The following is a 24,780-nucleotide window of genomic DNA, read 5'->3' on the forward strand; positions in this document are numbered from 1 at the left end:
GGTAACTATTAACGGTTAACCACTGTATCAGTTTTCTATTGTGGACCACATCCACCAACCCTGTAGTGATTATTTGTGAATTCAAACTAGGACAGGTATGTTCACTTTTGCCAAAGAATGTACAGTAGCATTTCACAGTGAAACTATAGAAAAATCCACCCTCTGGGAAAAAGTTTGAGTTTTCATGGATTTGTGCTGGGGGGTAAAAAGACATTCTGAAAAGAAAAACAGCATTTTGCAGGAACCACAACTGTTTTCTGCCTGCAAAATCTGCATTTTGGTTTTGTTAAGAATTCAAGTTATACAGTGCAGTTCGGTACATCTTGAATTTTGTTTGACATGCAAGAACAAAACTAATTCTGTGTGCAATGCTTTCCTGTCAGTAAACAACCTGCTGTTTTTACAGTTTTATTTAAGTGAATCACTTAATTTTATTCATCACATTTGACAGACTGTTTATGTTGAAGAAATATGCCACATATCATTTCCAGCACCCTCAATTAGTGTATCTTCATTTTGGGGCTTTGCAAGTCATTGTATAAACCTATCTTCCATATTTGGGTCTAAGCAGCTTGCAAACTAACAACAAATATATTTGTTTACATTTGGATGTTTTTAATATGGGCTCTGATATCCTTTGTGTAGACATTCAGAGCCATCTTCAGCATTGGTGAAATTCCATCATGTACTTTACATTCACAGATGCAGTGTTAATGCAGACATTTTCAAGTGCCTTTATGTTTCCGATAGAGAGTTGGTCTAATAGACTCTTAGAGAAATAGTTCCCTACATTGCCATATAGGAGAAGTGGACACATGTATTTTCTATCCACAATTTCACATGTTGATTTTGTGAAGGCAGTGCATTCATTGCCTGGAATGAAGGAATGCTTCCTAATGCTCAACTGCAACATCACTGGCAAATTAAAGAATGCTATCAGTGATTTCCAGGTTGCAACCCATAATTTCATCTACTTTCAGAAGCCAAATGGTTGCAGTTCGTGGCCTTGAATTGAGAGGATTTAAAGTCCGTGAAAAATGGGGGTATTCTTATAGCTTTGGTAGAATCACTGGAAGCTTTGCTTTGCCTAAAATCAAATCTAGTAATGCATATACAATGGACCAGTTAATAACAAGTTAAGAACACAGTAGATCAAAAATGTGTGTTTATATTTGCTAATTAACACAGTGGTTTAAACTGTAATGTATTAGCAAAATATAGACAATCCAAGGTAAATTCGGTGTAAAGGTTGAGGTTCCTTAGGTCCTGAGAGCAATTTAGCTTACTTTGTACATCTGAATTTCTGTAGAATGACTAATTTTGCCAACTTTATTACAATAAACTTTGCCACCAAATTATATACTCTTTGAATTACTGAGATACTTAGTGATAAAGGAAGTAAGTGAGGCCAGCTAAGAATTTCTTAAATGTTATCAGGTTGGGTTGGAGAGGAGAGGAAAGAGGCAGAGCAGGAATGGGTGGTAGATACAGTTTCTCTGCATTATTCAGATTATTCATATGTACAGGGTCTCTGTGTGTTTCTTTTTGTGTGCCTGTGTGTAGATATGGAAGGCTCCACTTTGTAAAGAATAGATGTGGTATGGCACTTATTCCTCATAAGTAGAACTGACTGGAGTATGACAATTTCATTTAGCAGCAACTTTTGACATTTCAAAAATCGTTTTTGTTCCAGATTGGAACAAAAACAAAACCTTCTCATTTCGTTCTGTCATACACATAACATAGCTGCTAATGCATATCTGTGCTAATATGTGCTTCTGCTTAGCTTCCACACTGGGTTATACCATGGGCTACATTTTGTCATCTCGTCATGTTACTGTGACATGTTACAGTACTGCATAAGGTAATGTGATGGTTTGCTATACAGTATTATACATAGTGAGATCAAATAGTTCTGTGAAATAGTCTGCTGGGGAAGGAAACTCATTGCTTGGTGAGATTTGAAAGTTGATTGAACCAATCATTAGAAAATATATCATAGTGAACAATTGTGCTGGGTGATGGACTAAATTATATAGTAGGTCTTTTCTATATCTAATTTCTAAAATTCTGTGATTCTAAAACTGCTACAAATTAAAGGGATACTGTCAAGTAGTTTACGTTCCAAATATAACCTATTTTTATTATTATAATGTGGAGGGGAAATGCCCTCCAGATTCTACATATCGTCTCCTCACTCCACCACTGCTTACAAGGACATTTTTAACAAATGATAGCTGCTGTTTATGCATGACTGTACCCAGTATTTTTGTTGTGCTGCTGCAGAGCCAACCAGCCAGCCAGCAGAGGGAGCACAAGTTAAATAATAAATCCTGTTCCCAGAACTATGCTGACATCAATGCTGACACTGATCACAAACAAGTAAGTACTGTAAATAAGTCAGAGCCACATTAGCTTGTGCTTCATAAATAAGGCAGGAGGCACAAACAAGTGTTTATGAAATGAAAAAGGACACAACAAGTAGGAAAAATATAATTTTGTTATCTTATGGAAGGGTAGTGAATATCAATGGTACGTGAAAAACAAATGTGTGTGTATATATATATAGATATAAATAAAATAGGAAAATACTTGACAGTGTCCCTTTAAGGAAGAACATGTTTGCTCTCAGACGGATCATTTTCTCTGAACTGAGGGAGATGAATGTGACCTGAATAGGTAAGGCAAACGGGACGAAATATATCTCTGGTAAACTCAGTAATTAGGATTGTACTATGGGTCATTTTATCCTTATCTGTCGATGGTGTTTGGCCTAGGATATGTCATAATTCATTGTCCCAAATGTCTTTAAGTACTTCACCATCTCTCTAACTTCAAACCATATTTGTGATCAAACTGATTAAAAATAAGTTTTCAGCTTGGAAGGGGGCATTTATGTCTAAATCCTGCTGAAAAAATGGGGTTTACATTATTGCAAACTCTTGTACTTTTGTCCCTAATCTTGCAATATTTGGTGCTTTTCATAACTCTGGAGTCAGATGAATATTGAAGATCTTCAATTTTCATTTAAAAAAAAAGAGTAGGTTTCTAGCCCTCGTTGCAGAGATTAGATGGAAAACATGTATCCTAATGGTTTAAAGATCAGAGAGCAAAAGAACTCAAAATACATTATTTTTAAAATCTCATGATAATTAAGCCAGTCTGATGGTGTGTTGGGGACTGACTCATGATTATCAAACGCTTGGGGTTTGTAATATTGGGTTCTCTCTGCTGGAGTTGGAGGGTGGGAGACAGAATCCATCCTGCAAAGCCCTGAGCTATGCTTGAAGGGTATATCTACACTGCAATTAGACACTTGGGCTTGCAGGGCTCGGTCTCAGACTCAGGGGCTGTTTAACTGCAGTGTAGATGTTTCAACTCAGGCTGCAGCCCAAGCCCTAGAACCCTCCCCCCTCATAGGATCCTAGAGCTCAGGCTCCAGCCCAAGCCAGAACATTTGTACCACAATTAAACAGACCCCTACCCTGAGCCCTGTGAGCCTGAGTCAGCTGGCACAGGCCAACCAGGGGCTTTTAATTGCAGTGTAAACATACTCTAGGTCAACTATAACAGTCTCCACAGTTGTTACTCTCTCCCGCTTCATGCTCCACATAGTTTAGCCACATACTTATGGGTATACTTGCTATAGCCTGACCCTTCTCCAGTCCACCAGACCTCTAAGACCTCTCTCTGCACTGGCACAAATGGATGTTCATGATGTAGAGCTGTGTAGCGTGGTTGGGGCTGCTGATAGCTCCTGCGTTGGCTCTTTGTAGCTTGACACCCTTGTGGAGCAGTACTACACTAGTTCTGCTCCCTTTTTGGACCTCTGGGCCTACCAGTGGGGCAGGGGGAGTGTAAGCAGCCTATTTGCCTCTTTAAAGAGCAAGAGGCCTGGGGCTCACCAGCCCTGTTCACTCAGTCCCACCTGTGCCATAATTAGCTGCCTACCAGCCTAAGGGGACTGGATTATTTGGGGTCAGATGACAGCCTGAAACATCTGGGCCTCATGAAGGGGCTGAGAAAACTCAGCTCAATTTGAAGAAGGAACCATAGGGAGTAGGGTCTGGAAGCACTCCAGTGAAGTAGTCTGGGAGTCAGTGCTCTATCTTAGAGCCAGAGACAACTCAAAGGTAACCTAGAAGGAACTGGGAACTGACCCCAGAGGGTGGGCTGAAGGGGAGCCCAAGCAGGGCAGAAGAACCTTTTATTTCTTTGGGATTTTTATTTGGACTTTTGTTACCCATGTATGGGATTAAACTCAGAGTGACCCTGCCAGAAGGCTTAAGCCATGGGAATTCCAGAGAAAGAGAAAACTCTGGTGAGGGGAAACTGAGGCAGGGAACATCTGCAGCCCCATGCGTGGCAACTGGGTGGGGGGAAGGGCTACAGGGCAGGCATGCCTATGACAAGTAGGAAATAGGCCATATTGATGTTATGATTAGAGACACTGGGTTCAGCTATATACACTATGTTGTACATGCAGCTTTTTTTTTTTTAAGTGTGACCTCAAAGACAGTAGAAATGGTACATTACTTCATCTAATAACTTTGCAGCAAGGCATCCTTTTCATTCTTCAGTCTGGTTATGTTCTGTTGCAGAAGGACCCAGACATTGAAGCCACTACTTCACAAAAATGAGAGTGCTAGAAAACCGTTATTAAAAAGCAGTTTTCATGAAATAAATTCTTGTTACCTTATGTAGACAGGATGTTTTTTTTTAAAGTTGTTATGAAGCATAGGTTACCATGTCCCTGTGTATTGTAGGAAAAATTACCCATGGTAGACAACAGGTGTCACTGTGGGTTCGCATGAAGACAGGGTCAAACAATTTTCAGTCACATATATAAAATATTCTAAACCATTGTTTGATCTGGAGTTGGCCAACCCTGTGCTGGTCTGACCAAACTTCCCTCCTGTTGAGACGAGAAGGGGGAAGTGATCAGAACGCATGGGTGAATGAAACATAGACACGGGGAAGGAAAAAACCTCCAACTCAAAATTTTTCACTTACTTTTCTTTCAAACGTGAAAATTGATTTTGCTGTATTAAAGTATACAGAGGTCTGTCTTTTAAAAATTATTGGCATTACATGACTATTTTACATTTTCATTATTTATCCTGCCATTATTTATACTGCTGTATATCAACCCCGAAGACTGCTAAACAGCAATGTGTCCTGTTTGTGGCACAGGGCATTGAAAAGGCAGAAAAGCTAATCCGTTCCTTGGAATAGGAATATCCAGTCCTCCTGCCCTTGCGGTGTTCAGATATCTTGGCGATGAGGGGAGGGACTGGTACCGAGACACACACAATTCTAGTGCTGTGACACCACAAGAGGAACAGAGCCAGTCACTGGCTTCTACCGGGGGAAAAATGATGCAGCTGATACTTCACATATCTTTTAAAAATACAAACACATTCACACCCCTTTTCTGCTGTTTTGTTAGATCAGTAAGATGTTCTGTAAGGGCCAAATTCTGTCATAAGATTACGATATAAAACAGTAGATTCATGTTAGTAAGAGAAGAAAAAGTGGGAACTCTCAGAAGTGGAATGAATTGTCCAGATAGCATCGTAAAAAGACAGATCTTTTGCCATATCTTGGAAGTGTAAAGTGGTATTTGAAGGTCAAACATGACAACGGTGGGCAATATATATAGGAATTATGTGGATAAACAAATTTCAGAACCAAGACACCATAGTAATTATGATGACACCATACATTTTGGGCAAACTAGAATATTTCTCAAAAAGAAAAGGAGTACTTGTGGCACCTTAGAGACTAACCAATTTATCTGAGCCTAAGCTTTCGTGAGCTACAGCTCACTTCATCGGATGCATACCGTGGAAACTGCAGAAGACATAGTGGAGTGTAGGACACATGTATTACTCTGAACCAGAAAGCTTATTTGTATTGTGCAAATAAACTACTCAGTTTTCATTCCATGTGCTGTGCACAGGCCTAAGGTGCCATGGTTGCGATAGAACTGCAGACAATCATGCCAATGGTGATTAGCATAGAAACTGCGCAGACACCATTTGTGCCACAGGCAGGACACCTGGGAGAAGCTCTTGTATAATCATGTCACAGTAATTGAGTGCAGGTTCAAGGTACTATTCTGTGTGAACCCCTGGGGTAAATTTGTAACTGGGTTATATACCTTCTGAGGAACTGTGTGTCTTTGGATCATATGTGGAGAAATGTATTTCCTGAGTGGGATCATTTATTCCAGTACTTCTCTTCTATAGGACTAATATTGCCTGCTAAAGGACTATTAGTGGGGATGTTACTCAAGATATCTGGGAGCAGGATCCTATTTATGCAATACCTGAATTCAATCATACCACATTTTGCCATTGTCTCCTGCAAGTCCCATGCCACAATTTACAAATACTAGTGATGAGTAAGGGGAGAGGCTTAATAGGTGGACTGCTATAGCAGCTATCCTACTGCTTACACTTGCAGTTAGTCAAAATCATTGGCTTTCCTTCTTGTGTTCTTCAACAGGGATGAGGTTATTGAAAGAGCAGGGTCTTCAGTAGGGAGCTAAACTCAAGATTCATAGATTCCAAGGCTAGAAAGGACCACTGTGATCATCTCCTGAGTAATACAGGCCATAGAACTTCCCCAAATAATTCCCAAGGAATATCTTAAAAAAAAATCCTATCTTGATTTAAAAATGGTCAGTTATGGAGAATCCACCATGACCATTGGTAAATTGTTCCAATGGTGAAAAATGTTTAAAATGTGTGTTATTTCCAGTCTGAATTTGTTTAGCTTCAGCTTCCAGTTATTGGATCGTATTATACCTTTCTCTGACATAATGAAGAGCCCAATATTAAATATTTCTTCCACGTATAGGTACCTACAGACTGTAATCAAGTCACCCATTAACCTTCTCTTTTTTAAGCTAAACAGATTGAGCTCCTTGAGTCTATCACTATAAGGAATAGTTTTTAATCATTCTCATGGCTCTTCTCTGAACCCTTTCCAATTTACCAACATCTTTCTTGAATTGTGGGTATCAGAACTGGAAACAATATTCCAATTGCAATTGCACCAGTGCCAAATAGAGAGGTATTACATAGAACTTTATTGGAATAGCTCCTTTGATATTGAATAGAATCCACTTTCAAGAGAATTTTTCTTAAATTCAGTGATAGAAGGTGACTACTAATCATTTTTTGATCCATTTGTTGTCAGCATCCATGGCTATGAGAACGAAATAATTAGGTCCCCTCTAATAGATATATATAAATGGAATAGATATATATAAATACCTGATGTTCTAAATCACTTAACTTGTGACCATGTCAGTTGCTTATCCATGTCTTTCCGATATTCCTCCTATTACATGCTTTCTGTGGTTGTGCCTTTTATTTCCTCTTCTTTGAGAAGCGCTGTAATGTGTGTCTAGTTGTCTGTCTTCTCCTTAAACCACTTAGCTGATGACCTGCACTTCTGTTGAACTCCACAGCAGTGTCCGAGTACAACAGTGCATAGGTTCATTAAATCTAATTGCATACCATACTCGTAAGTTGTTCCATTGAAAGCTGCATTATTGCATGTCATTACAGAAGAGGTTTAGTAGGGGATTATATAGGAAAATAGCACTTTGTTGTTGATTTACCTCTAAAGTGCACAACTCTGACTTTGAGATTCCTTTTGGATCTTTTAAATAGTTGCTTTCCTTACAGCTGCTTGTGCGAACTGGCTGTTTAACAGTGTTATTCTGTGCTGCTATGGACAATGTTCTACAGATGCTTCTGCAGCCTCACTCCTTCACATACTATCTTTTATGTGGCATTTCTCATACAAGTCTCTCTATATATGATGTGGCCCTCACTAAATCACTTATCCATTCTGTGTGCCTGCCACATACCTATAGCATGCATGTATGCACATATACACCTTACTATCGCTTTCTACTGTGAAGGGTTGATAGGCCTGATCCTTTTGTTTCTAATAGTAGTTTTAACAGCCTTTTAGATGGCCCACATTGTTCTTATTTGTATGCATTTCTTTGGGCCATCCCTTCTACCTATTTCCTGGTAGCTGTCCCTGGTATGGAGCATTGTTTGCCTGATACGAGCCTTTAGAACCTGCATTTCCACTATATATGCTCAAACATGTTAATTCATGTCCTCCTATATCTCTCTGTTCCATTCCCAGCATATATTTGCAGGTACTTTTCTAGTCCCCATGCTTTTTTCCTTAAGCAATCCAGAATTCAGGTGTAAATTACTAATGTTGTGTTTGATAGAATGATAGCTTCCAAAGCTGAAAAAACTAACTATATGTAAAAGTTAACAAATGTTATTTAACTCAAACCATTTGTAGTAGTGTTGACAAGATATTTAAGGGTTTCCCTGAAGAAAACCTACTTGTCATTTAAATTATTTAAAAAGTAAGTAATTACTAGAAAACCTCTGCACGTAATGCAGTCCTCCAATGGAGAATCAGACTTTCAAATCTGGAAGATTCTAGAAAAAAAATTCACAGGTTAGACCAAATTTTCCCTTCTCTGTCCCAGCAATCTTTATATTATAAAGCAGTAACTTGTCCTTAGGAGAGTAAGAAGGATTGAATTTATATATAAATTGAAAATGAACGTAAAGGTTTTGGAGGTGCCATGTTCTGCAACACTCATCTACCAAATGATGTGTCTACAGAAGAGTAGAAGTCACCCTCAAAATGGTTTGAGAATGTGTGGCTAGAGAGCCACAAAAGGGCTCTTTATAGTTCGTAATAAAAAACATGATCTCTACACCAACAGTGTCACTGCTCCTCCAAATGAGTGACCTGTAACATTCTTGGGGAGAGCAGCACCTCACCTTTTGTGTGTCTGCTACATATTCTGTTATCCCCTTGGTGGCCCATTTAACATCCAGGTTATATAATTTTTATGCTGTGGCTTGTCCTAGAAAGAAAATCCACAGGAAAGATCAAATTTCCCTTTTGCATTGGGAACGAATTGAGCCTTTCGACATGCAAAAAACACATTTTAGTACACTTTAAGTATCTAGTTACCAGGGTGCTACTAAATCAGATCGCTAGATATGTCATAGCTAATGAAGGAAAACAGCCACAAGTATTTGTACTACCAAAACGTATCTGCTGTTTGAGGATGCAGAAATGTGTGTGTGTGTGTTCAGGAACAAAGCTGAAAAATTCTGAATCAGAACCATAATAGAATAAAATACTAAGACAATATTTTGTGATATTTTCATTTTCACAATTGTTGGTATCTCCCATTAGTAGAAAGTTCCCAATATCTTTGCTTTTTGTTCCTATACAATAGTCAACTTATTATGGCAGATTTAACCTCTATTTTTTTTTAAAAATTAATATCTACACAATTAGTAAGGATATGGAGAGATCTATTGCACTGCTTCTGCCACTGCCAATAGACTCTCAAGTGCAAAAGTGAAAACATAGAAAGGCAAATTATAATACTCACTAGAATTGTCATAATGTATACTAAATAGACTATATAATCAACATTTGCAATTGAAATGACCTTTGCAAAGGAAAAAAAATAACTTTATGTTAAAAACAAACTTTAACTCACTTAATAGCTTCATTCCGCTGGGAGCAGAGAGCTGTGTTTGTTTATCTTATGTTATGCTAAAAAAATTCCACACTAGAGCATCACACTGAGGGAAGGGCATTTACACTTGGATTCTTACTAGAACTGTAAAATCCAATACTTTCTTTGGAAAAATATATGCCTTGAGTATTTCACATTAGAAGCAGCCGTTGTTTTACATTTTGGTGTTGTGGCAGTTTTGTTTTTCTACATAAAGATAAGAATCTTGAGACTGATGATCCTGCTTCCATTCAAATGAATGGCAAACCAGCCATTCACTTTGGGTAGTGTAACATTGGTGCTATTATTTATCAAGTATTTATATCATGTTGGCTCTTAGGAGTTCCAGTCATGGACTAGGACACCATTGTGCTAGTTGCTGTACAAATAGAAGAAAAACATGATCCCCATTCCAAAGAGAGTGCAAAATCTTAGATAGTAAACAATTCATTTCTGTTCTTGATTTTCACACTTAGTGTTGCATGAACATATTTCCATTAAATTATTTGGTGGAAAATGAAAGAAAATTTACGCCATGCCATTAAATATCAATATTTGGGAATAACTTGCTTCTTTTGAATTCAGTGTCCGTGTAGATTTCAAGAACTTCAGTTTCCTCTGCAAGATGCTTGTTGTATGTGTGGTGTTATGCAAGTCTTCATTTCACTTTGTGCAAATCATATTTTTTAAACTGAAGCTACTGTACATTTTATCTGTCCTTACAATTTTATTTGTAAGAAAAATGTTTCATTTTAGCTTGGTCTCTCTGAAACTGCAATGATTTTTAATAACTTATCCTTATGTAGGATGTGAAGAATCGAAGAAACCCCCGCCTTGTCCCATATGCCCTTCTGGATGATCGTACCAAGAAGTCAAACAAAGATAGCCTCCGGGAGGCCGTCCGCACCCTTCTTGGCTATGGTTACAACCTGGAGGCTCCTGATCAAGATCACGGTATTTAATTTAATTTTTTTACTCTCAAGAATCCATGTAATGTTACAGTAGGTATTGGTAATGACGGAGGCATATCTATTTGTTGTTAAGTTTATTATGTTTTTTTTTAGCCCTATTGAACTGTTTCGTGAGGCATTGCAGGGCTGCTGAGGATGACCAAATCCACTAGCTTCAAGCTGTGCCCATCTCTCATTGATGAACAAGCACAATGTCTATTCCAAATCAGGAAAGTGTTCCACGTTCAAGTCACTTGCTAGCAGCACATCTATTGCCAAGGAAAATTGCCTTAAGCTTCATTTCTTAGAGGTGGCATGAGTTATTGTCTTCCAGCTCTGGTCTGCCTGATGACCCTGCATTCAGTCCGTGTCTTGTTTTCCTGAGATGGGAATGGGTACCCAGAAAGGCTCTGTCCCTAAAAACACCTCAGCATGTAGGGACTCCGCTAAGTCTTCCCAGGCCATTGGGTTATGCTAATCAATCTTCTGAGTCCTTCAGCCTTATGGTAGTGTTCCACAAGAACTGGTGTCTGAATCAAGCATTGCCTCAACCTCTACATCAAGCTTTCACAACAGAGCCATTGAAGAACTGAGTAAAAGAACTCCGTGTAAACTGAGTAAGGACCTCAGAATTTGGTGAATTTGCTTGGTTGTAGTCAGATTCAGAACCAATTTACACATACTGTATGTAAGAAATTTAATAATGTAATTCCCAATACTGCAAAGGATCCTTTAGTGTGGACCTGAATGAATGTGACTGTAGACAACTTTGTTTTATTCTTACACATCAGTTTAACTTAGTTTGTGTGAAATCATTGGCTCTGAAATACTTTTCTCTAAAAGCTGAGGATTTGTTTACTTTCTTAGTGTATGGGCATAACTTTTCTTAAGGCTGCAGTACTGGATGTTACGCATGCGTGTTCAAGAAAGAATGAACCTTTATATTCTTTCAACTACTTTTAAGCAAGTAGCAAGCGAGCTGTTGTCCAGTGTTTCATCCTGGTTTAATGTCCAGTGCAAGAACTAATCTCAAAGACAAGAAAATAGGTGACAAATTCTTGTAAACTGTGACTCTAGTGACACCATTTTTATAATAGTTTTTAGATGATTGCTCTAATAGTAGGGAGCCGTTAGAAAGGACTTCTGATCAATTTGTGAGTGCCCTTATTTGAAAGATGGTCACTTTCCCAGTCAGTTTAAATTTACAGATAATGAACAGACTGTGCAGTGTTGCTCATGAGTATTCTAATCACAGAACATCTAGAGTGTGGAAGATACTTCCTGCATCATTTCCTTAGTTGGCATTTGATACCTACTGGAGATAACCTGCCACTCAGAGGAGATGTTATTTTATCATTGCTTCTTAAAAGAAATCAGCTGTATAAAGAAATAAAATAGATAATGGCTGCAGGGAAAAAACATTATGGGAAAAAATCAGAAATTATAAACTGGATATACGCAGAGAAAATATGTTTTAGGGCAGCTTTCATAATTATGTATTATAAAGCTTGCTCTAGGATACATGGCTTTGGAAATAAACTGACAGGTTTGAGTATGCATGTTGGTGCTTGGGTGTTCTCTTCTGTGTGCTTCGGTGATAGTTAAGAAGATGTCCCTAACTTCATCAGAACATAAGTACATAATGAAATCATTAAGGCAATATGCCCGTACCACTTTGAGATTACCCCTAAATGGCTGGCGTCTGAAATGTGCTGTTAGTCCATTTTAGACAGCAAACTAAGGACTGAGAGTTGCTGTGTGTACCGTACAGCACTGTCCCACTAGCCATGCTCATTAAATAACAGATGGTAAATTCAACAGAATGGCTCTCACTACACTTAAACATTTAAGTCTGCATATGTTTTAATTAATGATACTCTCAGCTATCCGGTAGATTGCATCAGGGCCCAAAGCTAATTATTTTTCAAGATGTGTGGCCTGTGTTTCTATGGTAGAATTGTAGAATGAAACTCATAAGTCTCAGTTATTAACTTCTCAATAATATTAAAAAGAGTTTTCTGTGTTTACAATAATCCTGAAGGAAAGAATAATGAAAAGAAAGCATTATTTAAACCCAATTTATAAGATTTAAATATTCAGAACCCTATTTTAGGTGCTGATTTAAATAGGTGTATGCCAGAAATCTTGAGAGCAGAAATGGTAATGCCCAAGAAAAATTGCCTGATTACCTCCATTGTTCTCCTCTGAGAATTCAGAGAGAAACTGCTTTGAGGTTTCTCCTTGACTGGCATTGCAGAGGAAGCTTAACAGGGTGTCGTGATGGGAAAGTGGGTGAGTACATATGAGGCTACCAAGAAGAAAGAATGGTCATTACCCCCAGGAACACACACAAAATATTCCTATTCTTAGTAAGAATAAAATTTGCAAGAGGGTGGGGGTATAAAGCTAATGTGAGGAAGAGTATGGATGCGTATAAAAATTATTTTGCAATTAATATATGAGCCTGCTGGGATGGAGAAAATTATGCAAAATACCTTCATATTCACTAGGTTTTTCTAGGAATATGCTAAATGAAGTGAAATAAGGTAATTTTATATTGAATTCACTTTATCAATATCCTTCTATTTTATTTATTTAGAATACATTATGCTTGAGAGAACATGAACCAATGCTTGTGTATATCGATTGTCTAAATGCTGGATATTGCATCCTCTGTAGTGTAGTGTGGAGATTTATACTGCCACGGAGGACTCTTCTGTGGTGTATGTTGGGGTATGGAGTCCCCTTCTTGGGGTTTACTTTGCAATTGTTACACACACACACACTCACAGTTCACACGCACAAATACCACACGTCTGAGATGCTTTTAGCCCTAACGTTCATGAATAAGTGTCGCAGAAGTGGGTCCTGTTTTTTAGTTATTTTATTATGTTTGTACTAAATTGGATGTTTCTAGTTGCATACTACTTAGCTTTTATGCCAATGTATTACATGCTGAATTTAGTGCCTAGACTTAATAAAATTTGAATAATAATATTAAATAAATGCAAATAAAGAATAAACCTTCATTTTTCTAAGTAATATGTTCAAGGTATTTGAAAAGCTTGTGGCGGGGTATTTTTATTCTTTTTTAGAATATGACAATACTATGAATTGATAGAGTTAAACTGCTCTATTATATATATGTGTTACATAATATGATTGTTTTGCAGAATTGTTGCTTTCTCCGGTTTTCTTGTCTGACATAGGATGTTTTCCTTTGGAACATTGTGGGAAGCCCCTCTTCGTCATTCAAATTCTGTATTGTGTATTGTAAAAGGATTTAGAGATCTCTAGTGGTTTTCTGGTTTTTGGTTCATGATTTTTTTTTTAAGCCTTGGTTAACCAAATGGAGTATCTTCAGCTGTGTCCTTATTAATTGTTATTTATTGCTTCCAGTAGCACCCCAAATGTTCTAGATGCTGTACAAACATCATAAGAAGATACAGAGCTATTTGGCATCTAAAAATACAGTGAATCAGACAAAGTGTAGGGGCAATGGGTGAAACATACAAGTTGTTGGGTGATGTTTAGTTGTTTTTTTTAATTAGATATATACACTATTCCCAACTTCTGTTCAACCTTGCTATTAGTAGTCAGCTAATTTCTTGTAGAGTTATGACACCGGGGGTTTTCAGGAGGCATTTGATGTTGCAAGGGCAGTGGGTATGTAGAGCAGCAAGGATAGAAAATGCAATTTATAAACAGCTGTGAGGAAGAAAGCTCGGGGCAGTTTTGCTGAGGCTGGCATCACTGGCAGGGTGGAGAAGAGGGGATGGAAGGCAGGAAAAGAGACAAGAACAGATAAGTACAGAGGAGACAGTTACATAGAATCTTCAAGGCTCGAACAAGAAGCTGGGACTTAAGGTAGTGGAGGGATTGGAGAGGTGAAATGGGGAGTGGGTTGTTGACATGGTCAAAGCAGCAGGCAAGAAAGGTGATTTTAGCAGCTATTTCTTGTACAGACTGAAGGGAAGCAGTGGAGCTAACAGGAAGATCAGAGATGAGAAGGATGTTACAGTAATCAAGATGAGCGAGTCCCTGAATAAGCGTTTTAGCTGTATGTAGAAGAATGAATTCTAGAAATCTTATGGAGAAAGAAGTAGCAGGATCCAGACATAGTCTGGATATGCAGGAGAAGGGAAACAGAAGAATCAAAGGATGAGCCCCAGGTTGTGGGCCTGACTGACTGGTAAGATGATGACATTGTCTATAATGACAGAGAATATGGGAATTGGGAAGGCAATAAGGGGCCTTCTCCTTCTTCTTGTGCCTTGTAGTCCTTTACAGCTTTGTAAAATGTGATCATTGCCATTTACACCCACTTTGCACAAGGGTGACTGTGTTAAGTTTAAGTTGACAATGAGACATTTGGAAGGAAGTGTCAGAAACAGATAAAATGCAGGACTGAATGGGGGAAGATAAGTTAGGAATAGTGAGAGTTTGCAAGTAATCAGTTTAGAGGTGGTAGTTGAAGCTGTGTAAGAGGATGAAAGAGAGGTTGTAAAGTGAGAAAAGGAGGCAGCCAACATGAGAGCCCTTTGGGTACATCGTTTTGTGGGTTCTCCTCCTCTGTATCTCTTTCCATGGATCAGCCAGAGAGATAGGAAGAGGACAGGATAAGATGTCAAGAAGGTATGAGAAGTATCATAGAGATCAAGAAAGTTCTGGGTGAAGTAGAAACCTTGAGACATTTTCTAGAAGAGGGCATTAGAAAACTTTGTGAGCGCAGTTTCGTTGGAGTGAGGAGGACAGAAGCGAAGTTGGAGAGGATAAGGCAATGGTTGTAGGTTGCATGCTCAATAAGGTTAGAGCTGAGGGGAAGAAGGGAGTGGTGGCATAATGGGAGAGAGAGACAAAATCAATGGCTGGCTTTTTTTGTCTGTGGAGGAAACCATAATATACTTACATTCTGAGGAGATGGAGCCAGAGAAGAGTTGGCGGTTGAGGAGGAAGGAAGAGGAGTGCATGAAAGCAGGAGGCCAGGACAGGTATCGGCTCAGGAGAGTAGTGGAGTGGGTCAGAGGCTAGAGATAAAGTGTGAAACCTCAGTGTCAGTTGTAAGGGAAAAAGAGGAGAGAATAATAGATTTATTCATGCACTTCAAAGTGACACATGCACATTCTTTCGTTTTTAAAATCTAAATACATTTTATTTACTGACTTAGATTATTTTTTAAACCCATGCATTTCCCAACCACTCCACAGTTCTCTGGTGCATTAGGAACTGCAATAGTTCACTTATGCCATGTACCACTAATCTTTCTGTGGAGTTTACATCTGTTGTGATCAAGATACATGACACACTGTTTGCATAATAATGTCAGTGGTAAGAGTAAGATTAATGTGTCCGTCTACTGGAGATTTTTTAAATAGTGTTTCATGCTGAGCCCCTCTTGAGTGAATTGTTATGTAGCCATAGTAGTCTTGAAGGAAAAGTATGTTAAGGCAGAAAATGTGATACTTTTATCCTGTAACCTTTTAGCCTGTAAACTTGTGTGTTGTTCTTTACCTGTTGCAGTCAGGGCAACTGTTTAATAGGACACAATATCTATACAACAGTTTAGGATGGTGTCATGGTTCCTTCCCCACTCTGAACTCTAGGGTACAGATGTGGGGACCTGCATGAAAACCCCCTAAGCTTATTTTTACCAGCTTAGGTTAAAACTTCCCCAAGGTACAAACTAATTTACCTTTCGCTCTTGGACTTTTTATTGGACTTTACAAGCGTCTTAACAAATACATAACAGGGAAAGAGCCTGCTTGGAAACGTCTTTTCCCCCAAAATATCCCCCCAAACCCTACACCCCCTTTCCTGGGGAAGGCTTGATAAAAATCCTCACCAATTTGCATAGGTGAACACAGACCCAAACCCTTGGATCTTAAGAACAATGGAAAAGCAATCAGGTTCGTAAAAGAAGAATTTTAATTGAAGAAAAAGTAAATGAATCACCTCTGTAAAATCAGGGTGGTAAATACAGGGTATGCAGATTCAAAACATAGAGAATCCATCTAGGCAAAACCTCAAGTTACAAAAAGACACAAAAACAGGAATATACATTCCATTCAGCATGACTTATTTTATCAGCCATTTAAGCAAAACACAATCTAACGCATATCTAACTAGATTACTTACTAAGTTCTAAGACTCCATTCCTTTCCTGTTCCTGGCAAAAGCCTCACACAGACAGAGAGAACCTTTGTTTCTCCCCTCCTCCAGCTTTGAAAGTATCTTGTCTCCTCATTGGTCATTTTGGTCAGGTGCCAGCGAGGTTATCCTAGCTTCTTAACCCTTTACAGGTGAAAGGGTTTTTTCCTCTGGCCAGCAGGGATTTTAAAGGTGTTTACCCTTCCCTTTATATATATGACAGATGGGAAGTGAATAAGGATAGTCTATTCAATTGAAAACGTATATGTTATTTCAGTGTTCAGCAATATTTTCTAAATACCTCTTTGGGTCTGATTTCAAGCATCATAAAAACATTGATTTTTCTTTTATCCTTGAACAGTTTACAGCCTTGAGCTCTGTGTATTCACAAAAGCTTGTCTCTCCCACCAATAGAAGTAGGTCTAATAAAAGATATGACCTCACCCACTTAACCTCAGATGAGTCAGTTTTATTATAATAAGAAATGCCAGTTATTTGTCCTACACTGTATTTTAAAGGGCATCTGTTTTTTCAAACCCTCTGCCCTTTCTCCTTGTGATATTTTTTCTAATGCAGAAATGTGGTCATCTGGTGCGTTAGAGACTCATGCAGATAAATGTATCCTTTCCTTCTGCCCACTCCTCCCACTGCAGAAAAAGGATGCTAAAATAACATGGTCCAAGTACCCTTAGCTATGCACATATAACTGTGGGTAGGACTCATTACAGTAAATAAATATTTGTACAGCAGTGTTACACTGAGAGATTTAAGAAGCTCTATCTAATTAACATATCAAATATCAGATTAAGTACCAACTAGGGAAGAAGATTTCTGATAGTAGAGGACTCTAATTTAGCAAGGAGTGTCGTAATAAGATCCAAAGACTGGGTGTTGAAGTTAGAAAAATTCAGACTGAAAATAAAGCACTTTTTTTTCACAGTGAGGTGTAATTACTCTTTGGAACAATTTATCTAGGGATGTAGTGTAAACTCCATCTCTTGAAGTCTTTAAATCGAGATGGGATGTCTTTCAAAAATATATGATCTATCTCAACCATACAATATGGGCTTGAAGTAGGAATATTGAGTAAAAATTCTGTAGTCTGTGTTATGAAGGAGGCCAGAGTAAATGTTCATAGTTAACCTTCTGGCCTTTAAAATCTGAGTCTCTGATATTTTCATGTGCATTACCAATCATTGGTACCACTAGGTCACTGGATTAACTGAGCTTTCAGGGCTTCAATTCTTGGCTATACAGCATCATGACTTATGGTAAATCATTGCTAAATCCCATTATCTACTTCCTAATATTTTTCTATAAGGTTGAGAGGTATGGATACTATACAGTAATCTCCGTTTATTTTCATTGCTTTCATTTTGTTATCAGATAAACATAAGGGCCCTTTTTTCCCCCTGCAGCTACAAGGTCAGACATGTGCACTGGGATAATGGAAAGGTTCCGGATATTCCGCACTGAGAAGACTTACGCAGTAAAGGCTGGAAAATGGTACTTTGAGTTTGAGGCTGTCACTGCAGGAGACATGAGAGTTGGCTGGACCAGGCCAGGCTGCCAGCCAGACCAGGAACTTGGCTCAGATGAGCAAGCTTTTGTCTTTGATGGCTTCAAGGTTTGTATAGTTTGTTTTGGTGGGATTGATTGTAAGTAGTGACAGTAAGTTGTTAACAAAAATCACTTATTTTTTCTTCCTATTCTAGTTGTTTCAGCTTAATGCCCTTCTGTGCCTTAGCTTTTGTTTCAGTGTTTGAAAATATTAAGAATCCTCTTTAGGGTCTGGGTGAAATGAAAGGTAAAATAATATTTTAGAATGTAGAACCGTATTACTTGGCAAAAATACAGTAAGAGCACTTGGCACTTCCATAGCTCTTTTCGTTTGAAAATCTCAAAATGCTGTACAAAATTGGGTGTGTATTTGAGGCACAGAGCACTTAAGTAACTTACCCTAAATCAAGTCATTGGGAGAGCTGAGATTAGAACCCATTTCTCCTGAATCCTAGTGCAGTGATCTCCCGATAGGAAATAGCTATAGGAAAGAGAATGTGATTTTCATTGTCAGCAGTAATTCCATTGGACTGAATTTGGTTAAGAATATAGGAATGTAAAAGTTATGAAAATGAAGACTAAATTTTAATGGAAATTTCTGATAGTATTTAGCACAAATTAAGTATGAGAAAGCAGGTAGTTCTAGCTCCAACTTCAGTATGAAAGAAACAATGAAAGACTGAAATCTAGTTGTATGGGTAATATGTAGATAAGCATAACATTTTTTTATGCCACTGGTTTTTGATCCTTCACAAGAGTCAAATGACTCATTAAAGTGTGGCAGTAAAACATCATTTTAGTGTGAAGGCATGTGAAATCTCTGCCATGATAACAGTTGCTATCTAGACTAGTGGTGACTCATGTCTTAGTACAAAAATGCATATTAACTGCATTTTGTGTCTGGAGTTGGAATACAGTTATGTTGTTGTTATAATACTTGACAGAAGTTAGCATTACTCTTCACAAACTCAATTTCAGAACTGCAGATTGTCAAGCAAGCCTACTTCAGCCCTATTTTATTGTTGTTACTGCATTTCTATTTGACAGTGTTGTATGATACAAATTGAGATGCCTTAACATTGAACTGAAAAGTCAGAATTTTTTAAATGACTGATCAAATTAAATAACCATTCACAGTGTCCTATCATTAGCAGAGGATGAGCACTGAATATATTTGAAAATGATAACAATAAAAAGCTGAGAATCAATTGTCCTGCTAAATCCTGAGTTGGGACCTTGATGTTTTCCTTGCAACTGTGTAAGATCACTAACACCTAAAGCAGCAGTGAGAATGCTACTCCCTGCCTTCTTTTAGATATAAACCATGTCATCAGTCAAGTTTTCCAAGCTAATACAATCTCAGGTAAAAACTCCTTCAGTCTATTTGTAAGCCAATATTGGGATTTTAGTAATACTTTTTGTTTTGCTAAGATTAATGAAATGGACATTATCCCCCTTCTTAGTTGTATTTCCTGCAAGAAGCACATTTTACCTTTGCTGTGTGTTCTATTCCAGTTCCCATCTGATTTCCAGGTGCTGTATAAGGTGTTGGTTTTGACTGATACATTTCTTAAGGACTTTAGCTGTGACTATCTTTTAAGAATGGCTCTATCCTCTTGTACCACAGAAGTTGAGATCAGCTGAGGTGCTAGAATTAACAGATTCCAGTTTATTTGGGAGGCTGTTTACAGGAGGGATTTTAGATGAAGGTTCGGCAGTTCTGGAATTCACTCCCCCCTTGGTCAAAGAGAGCTTGAGATTGTTGACTTTCAGGGCATGCCGCAAGTCTCATGTGTTCTCCCAGGCTTTTGAGGAATGGGAGTAAGGGATGGAAACTTAGTCCTGATAGAATGGGTGTGTTAGGAAGAGGTACATTGATAGTGGGGTTTTTTTGTGTAAATTTTCTAAGAATTTGTATGTATTTATTTAGATTCTGCTCTCATGCAAACTCCACAACAGGCATCCATCCAAACCTGCAATATTTATTCCTCTAGAGGTCAGTCATGCAAGGTGCTGAGCCACTCTTTGAGGTAATGAATGCCCTCAACTACTTCTATAGAAACAAGTGGGAACTGAGGGTGCTCATCACTTCCAAGAATTGCTCAGCACCAAGAATTGCTCAGCATGTTCAGGCCGATAGAGAGCATGGCAAGCATGTTGCATAAATCTAAATAAATTCATCAAGAATAACATATTTTTGAAGATTGCTTGGAAGCATAAAATTTAAAAAATACTATAAAGCAGCTATTTAACTTTGCAATTGAGACCATATTATTTTCATGACAGACCTTTTGTAGATCTTCCAAATAAAAATAAAATATGCTCTTACATGTGTTACTAATATGCTGAAATATCAATTTAACTCATCTATTCACTGGGCCTCATTTTACAATGCTGATGTTCGGAGAGCTTCAACAAAATTAATTGTAGGATTGCCACTCTCAAAGTATAATTGTGATACTCATGAGCATTGTTTCAGAATGAGTTGCTGTAAAAGTATTAATTCTAGTGCTGTGTTAATTGAGGGGGATGATTATTAGTCATATCACTGAGGGGGAGGGAAATACTCTCATTGTTTTTATCCTTCTCTGAAATCCTTTTCAGGCCCAGCGGTGGCACCAGGGTAATGAGCATTTTGGCCGCTCTTGGCTGGCAGGGGATGTTGTGGGATGTATGGTTGACATGAACGAGCACACCATGATGTTCACCCTGAATGGTGAAATCCTGCTCGATGACTCAGGTTCAGAGCTTGCATTCAAGGACTTCGAGGTTGGTGATGGTAAGTGGTTGCACGCTTTGTGCTGTTAACTTGCTTTTGTTGCTAGATTGTGCCTATTGTGGGTTGACATCCTTTTAACATGCTCTTTGTGGGTGTACAAGCAGATGAGAATGCAGCTTTGTCACATGTGCACAGCATAGTTTGGCAGAAAAATACTTGTTACTTGGCATTGCTTTACAGTAACTTTGCTTTCTCTCGTTTAGCTGAGAACTGCATAGGGCAAAAGGGTGAACATCAGTGGAAATAGAATAGTAATTACTGTATGATGCTGATCTTGAGCACTAGTGATTTCAGTTAGAGCAGCTTGGTTCATCATTTTGTTACAGTACTGAGGCACTTCTTCAGAACTGGTAGCTCACGAAAGCTTATGCTCAAATAAATTGGTTAGTCTCTAAGGTGCCACAAGTCCTCCTTTTCTTTTTTCTCCTGATAAAGAAGTTTTATGTGTTTCTGTTTCCCTTCAAACCAGGCTTACGTGTACCTCTCTTTCCCCCATCACCTAATTGGGCTTATGTGCACCCACTTCCCATCCCTGGGGTTTGTATGCATAAACTTTCATTTACAATATAAATAATGGTTAAAAAATATCCTAATGCCAATATAACATAGAAACAAAACAAACACCACATACCCATTGCATCGCATCATGGCAAAAGATTTTGTAATAAACTGTGTGTTTTGGGAGAAGCCAATCAACAATGAAAGGTACAACTGCTAAAGAAAACTTTCAGTCACATCTAAAGCTTGAGTAAGTAAATAAATAAACATTTCAGTCTGTCCTGAAGGGCAACAAATCTAATCCGTTTTGTACAAAGGGCAGGAATAGGTTCCAAAATTGTGGGCCACTCCTGCAGAAAGCTGCACCTTTTCTTGTATACGAAGAAATCTACACTTCAAGTACCGCCATTCACTGCAGCTATGGCAATACCGTTCGGGCATTCTTGTATAAGACAGCTCTCAAATAGGCATGTCTTGTGCCATTATACTGTTGTACCGCAGGTAAACAGTGCATCTTGCTGTCCCATTTCTAGGCAATTGGCTGCAGACTGTTAGTACTCCCATAAGTAATCAAACCACTGTTGGGTGTAACAATATTTGCACTTGGGGGGGGGGGTTGTTTCTGAGGTTTATCTTCAGGCCCTCAAAAGAAAAATGAAGGTAAATTAAATGTTGGTGCAAAGAAGATGAGCTCTGATTTTGATTTTTACAATGAAAAGTTTTTCCATTGACTTTGGTGGGCTTTGGATTAGGCCTAATTCTCAAGTTTGCTTCAGTGACAGGGATGTAGAATTAAGAATTGATTTTAATAGCTACAGTTGCAGAACCACTGTAGGGCTGCAAATGTCTGATAAAAGTGTTTCTGAATAATTTAGTGTGGTGCTCAGAAAAATGCACACACCCACAAACAAAAATTAAAGTGCTAGATGGAATTTTAAATCTCTCAGACTTGACAGGTCCCTGTTAATGGAGATTTGTGTTTGTTCACTGCATATTTTGAAAGTTTGTATTCTGTTTTTCTGAATGATTATATATTGGTAAATAATCTCTAAATGGCTTGCTAGAAACATGATTGTATTGCCCAGTAGAATTTCACCCTCAAAATATTCAATGTAGAACACAAAGTTGCTTCATTCTGTCTGCATTTGCAGTATTATGTGACGCAATTTGTGCTTCCAGTTTCAAAAAGGCATTGAAACAACTCTGAGAGATGTTTCTGCAGACATACAAGAGACAATGGGCTTCCTCAAGCCTTGCCTGATATTAATTATTTATAGAGCACTGAGTGTGATCCCATTGTAATAGAAACATATATAGAAGAGAGAGTCCTTATCCTGTTCACAAGTTCCTCTCCACATTGTCATCAAAGTGTTGTGGAGCAGTTCACAGAGTGCAGAAGGTGTCTAATCAAAAGACCGGTTAACCACTGGGAGTCTTTCCATTCACTTGAGTTGGCTTTGAATCAAATCCTCTTTCTATGACTTCCCTGCTGCCTGTCCCATATTCATGTCATGGGACAGTGGTTTTCCTTTTTGGGCCTTGTCCCCGTGCTACACAATGCTGAATATAACAGCACTTTTCTGGGGTCATGAAAATAAATTCTTATTTCTCTCAATTAAAAAAAAGCTTCAGTTTTCTAGTCTGCTATAGTGAGCATTAATCCCCACTGTAAATATTTTCTGTGCCATATTCACAGAGTGTAAGTAAGTTGATGTAATTGAGCAATAGCACATTGTTGCATGTGCATTTGTCAGTTGAAATGGCATGTGTCTCTACATGCTAAGGACGCTTACATTGACTGATGAGCACACATCTCTTAGAGTATGTTACTGTGCTTTCAAAATTATAGCTTTTAATAACAGGTTACATTGTACTTTCTTTGGCCTCTATTTTAGTAGGATGTAGAGTTAGTAGAACTGATGCAAGTTAAATGACTACTCCTGCATCAGCTTTCCCAGCTCTGCCATAAGGAAAGGAAGTGCTCATTTTTGTCAGTGCTGCCCTAGAGCTGCTCCTGGTTTCATTTACATTCCCCACTCGAAGATGTGGTGAGTGTGAGTAGAAGACTCCTGCTTCCACCTACTAGTGTACACAATTCTGTGAACTTCGCAGCCCTTATTACTGAACAAAGTCTTACAGCTGTAACTCAGGCTATGTCTACACTACCGTGGAAAGTTGACCTATGTTACGCAACTCCAGCTACGTGAATAATGTAGCTGGAGTTGGCGTACCTTAGGTCGAGTTACAGCAGGGTCTACACTGTGGGGAGTCAATGGGAGAAAATCTCCTGTTGACTTACCTTACTCTTCTCGTTGGGGGTAGAGTACAGGGGTCGACTGGAGAGTGATCTGCTGTTAGTTTGGCAGGTCTTCACTAGACCCACTAAAAAGACCACTGGTGGATCGATCTCAGTGTCCATTCCTGCTGTAGTGTAGACCTACCCTCAAAAAGCAGGCAAGAATGATCTCTTCCACCCCCCACCGCAAGCATTGAACTGATAGGGTAATTGAGAGGTTAACAGTGGCCAGTACTGGATGCTTCAGAGGGAAATTTTGACTGATCCATCCCCTTTTGTCCACTCCCAGCTTCAGGCAGTTGGAGACTTAGGTTGCTGCAGAATGAAGCTTTTCACTTCAGGAAAAAGATGACGATTTGTCAGAGCCATCTGCCCTGCTTTAGAGGACACAGCCTACTTATAAGCCAGTGCTAGTGTTATAGCATATTTACAAACAGGGAAAAAGGAACATGGCTCTCTGCCAAGTTACCAATCAGGTTCACAGGCCCCTATTTTAGGGTCTGCTGCCAACAAGAAGAGTTCCACAGAATTGTGGCAGAACTGAGATATCATTCTTGTCAGTAGTAAACATAACTATTAAATGATAATTGCACATTTATATATGTAGGTGCAAGAGAGATTTCATGCAGGAGGCATGGTGTATTCATGCATTATAATTCTGAATATTCAGCCAGGTAAATAGTATGATTCAAATTCCGTCCCCAGTTACACCAATGCAACTTCAGAGTATGATTTTCATGTCTGCACTGTATATGTGGCAAAAAGGTTACAAGTTGCACCCCGTCTTCTCCAAAAGAGTATAAATTACACAGAAATTATGCTGCCCTTATCCTTTTGCAGTGAGCAAAGGGTGGCATCATGTGGTTCACCTTGGATGTGGAAAAAGTGGATGGAGTTGTAGTCAGGATCAAACCCCTTATTCAATATGCATCTGCCAGAAGCAACCTGCAGGAGAGGG

At 38.6% G+C, this 24,780-nt stretch overlaps 1 protein-coding gene across 1 annotated transcript in view; it reads left to right on the top strand.

Annotated features, from left to right (window-relative positions):
• The window catches only part of RYR2 (ryanodine receptor 2), a 719,385-nt gene that overhangs the window by 414,454 nt on the left and 280,151 nt on the right, over nt 1-24,780 (top strand). The window contains exons 26-28 of the mRNA XM_073338199.2: nt 10,399-10,546; nt 18,108-18,316; nt 20,854-21,028. Coding sequence (XP_073194300.1) covers nt 10,399-10,546; nt 18,108-18,316; nt 20,854-21,028 — 532 coding nt within the window. The remainder of the gene's footprint in view (nt 1-10,398; nt 10,547-18,107; nt 18,317-20,853; nt 21,029-24,780) is intronic.

The sequence above is a fragment of the Lepidochelys kempii genome, chromosome 3 (genome assembly GCF_965140285.1).
Source record: "Lepidochelys kempii isolate rLepKem1 chromosome 3, rLepKem1.hap1, whole genome shotgun sequence".
NCBI classification, from domain to species: Eukaryota; Metazoa; Chordata; order Testudines; family Cheloniidae; genus Lepidochelys; species Lepidochelys kempii.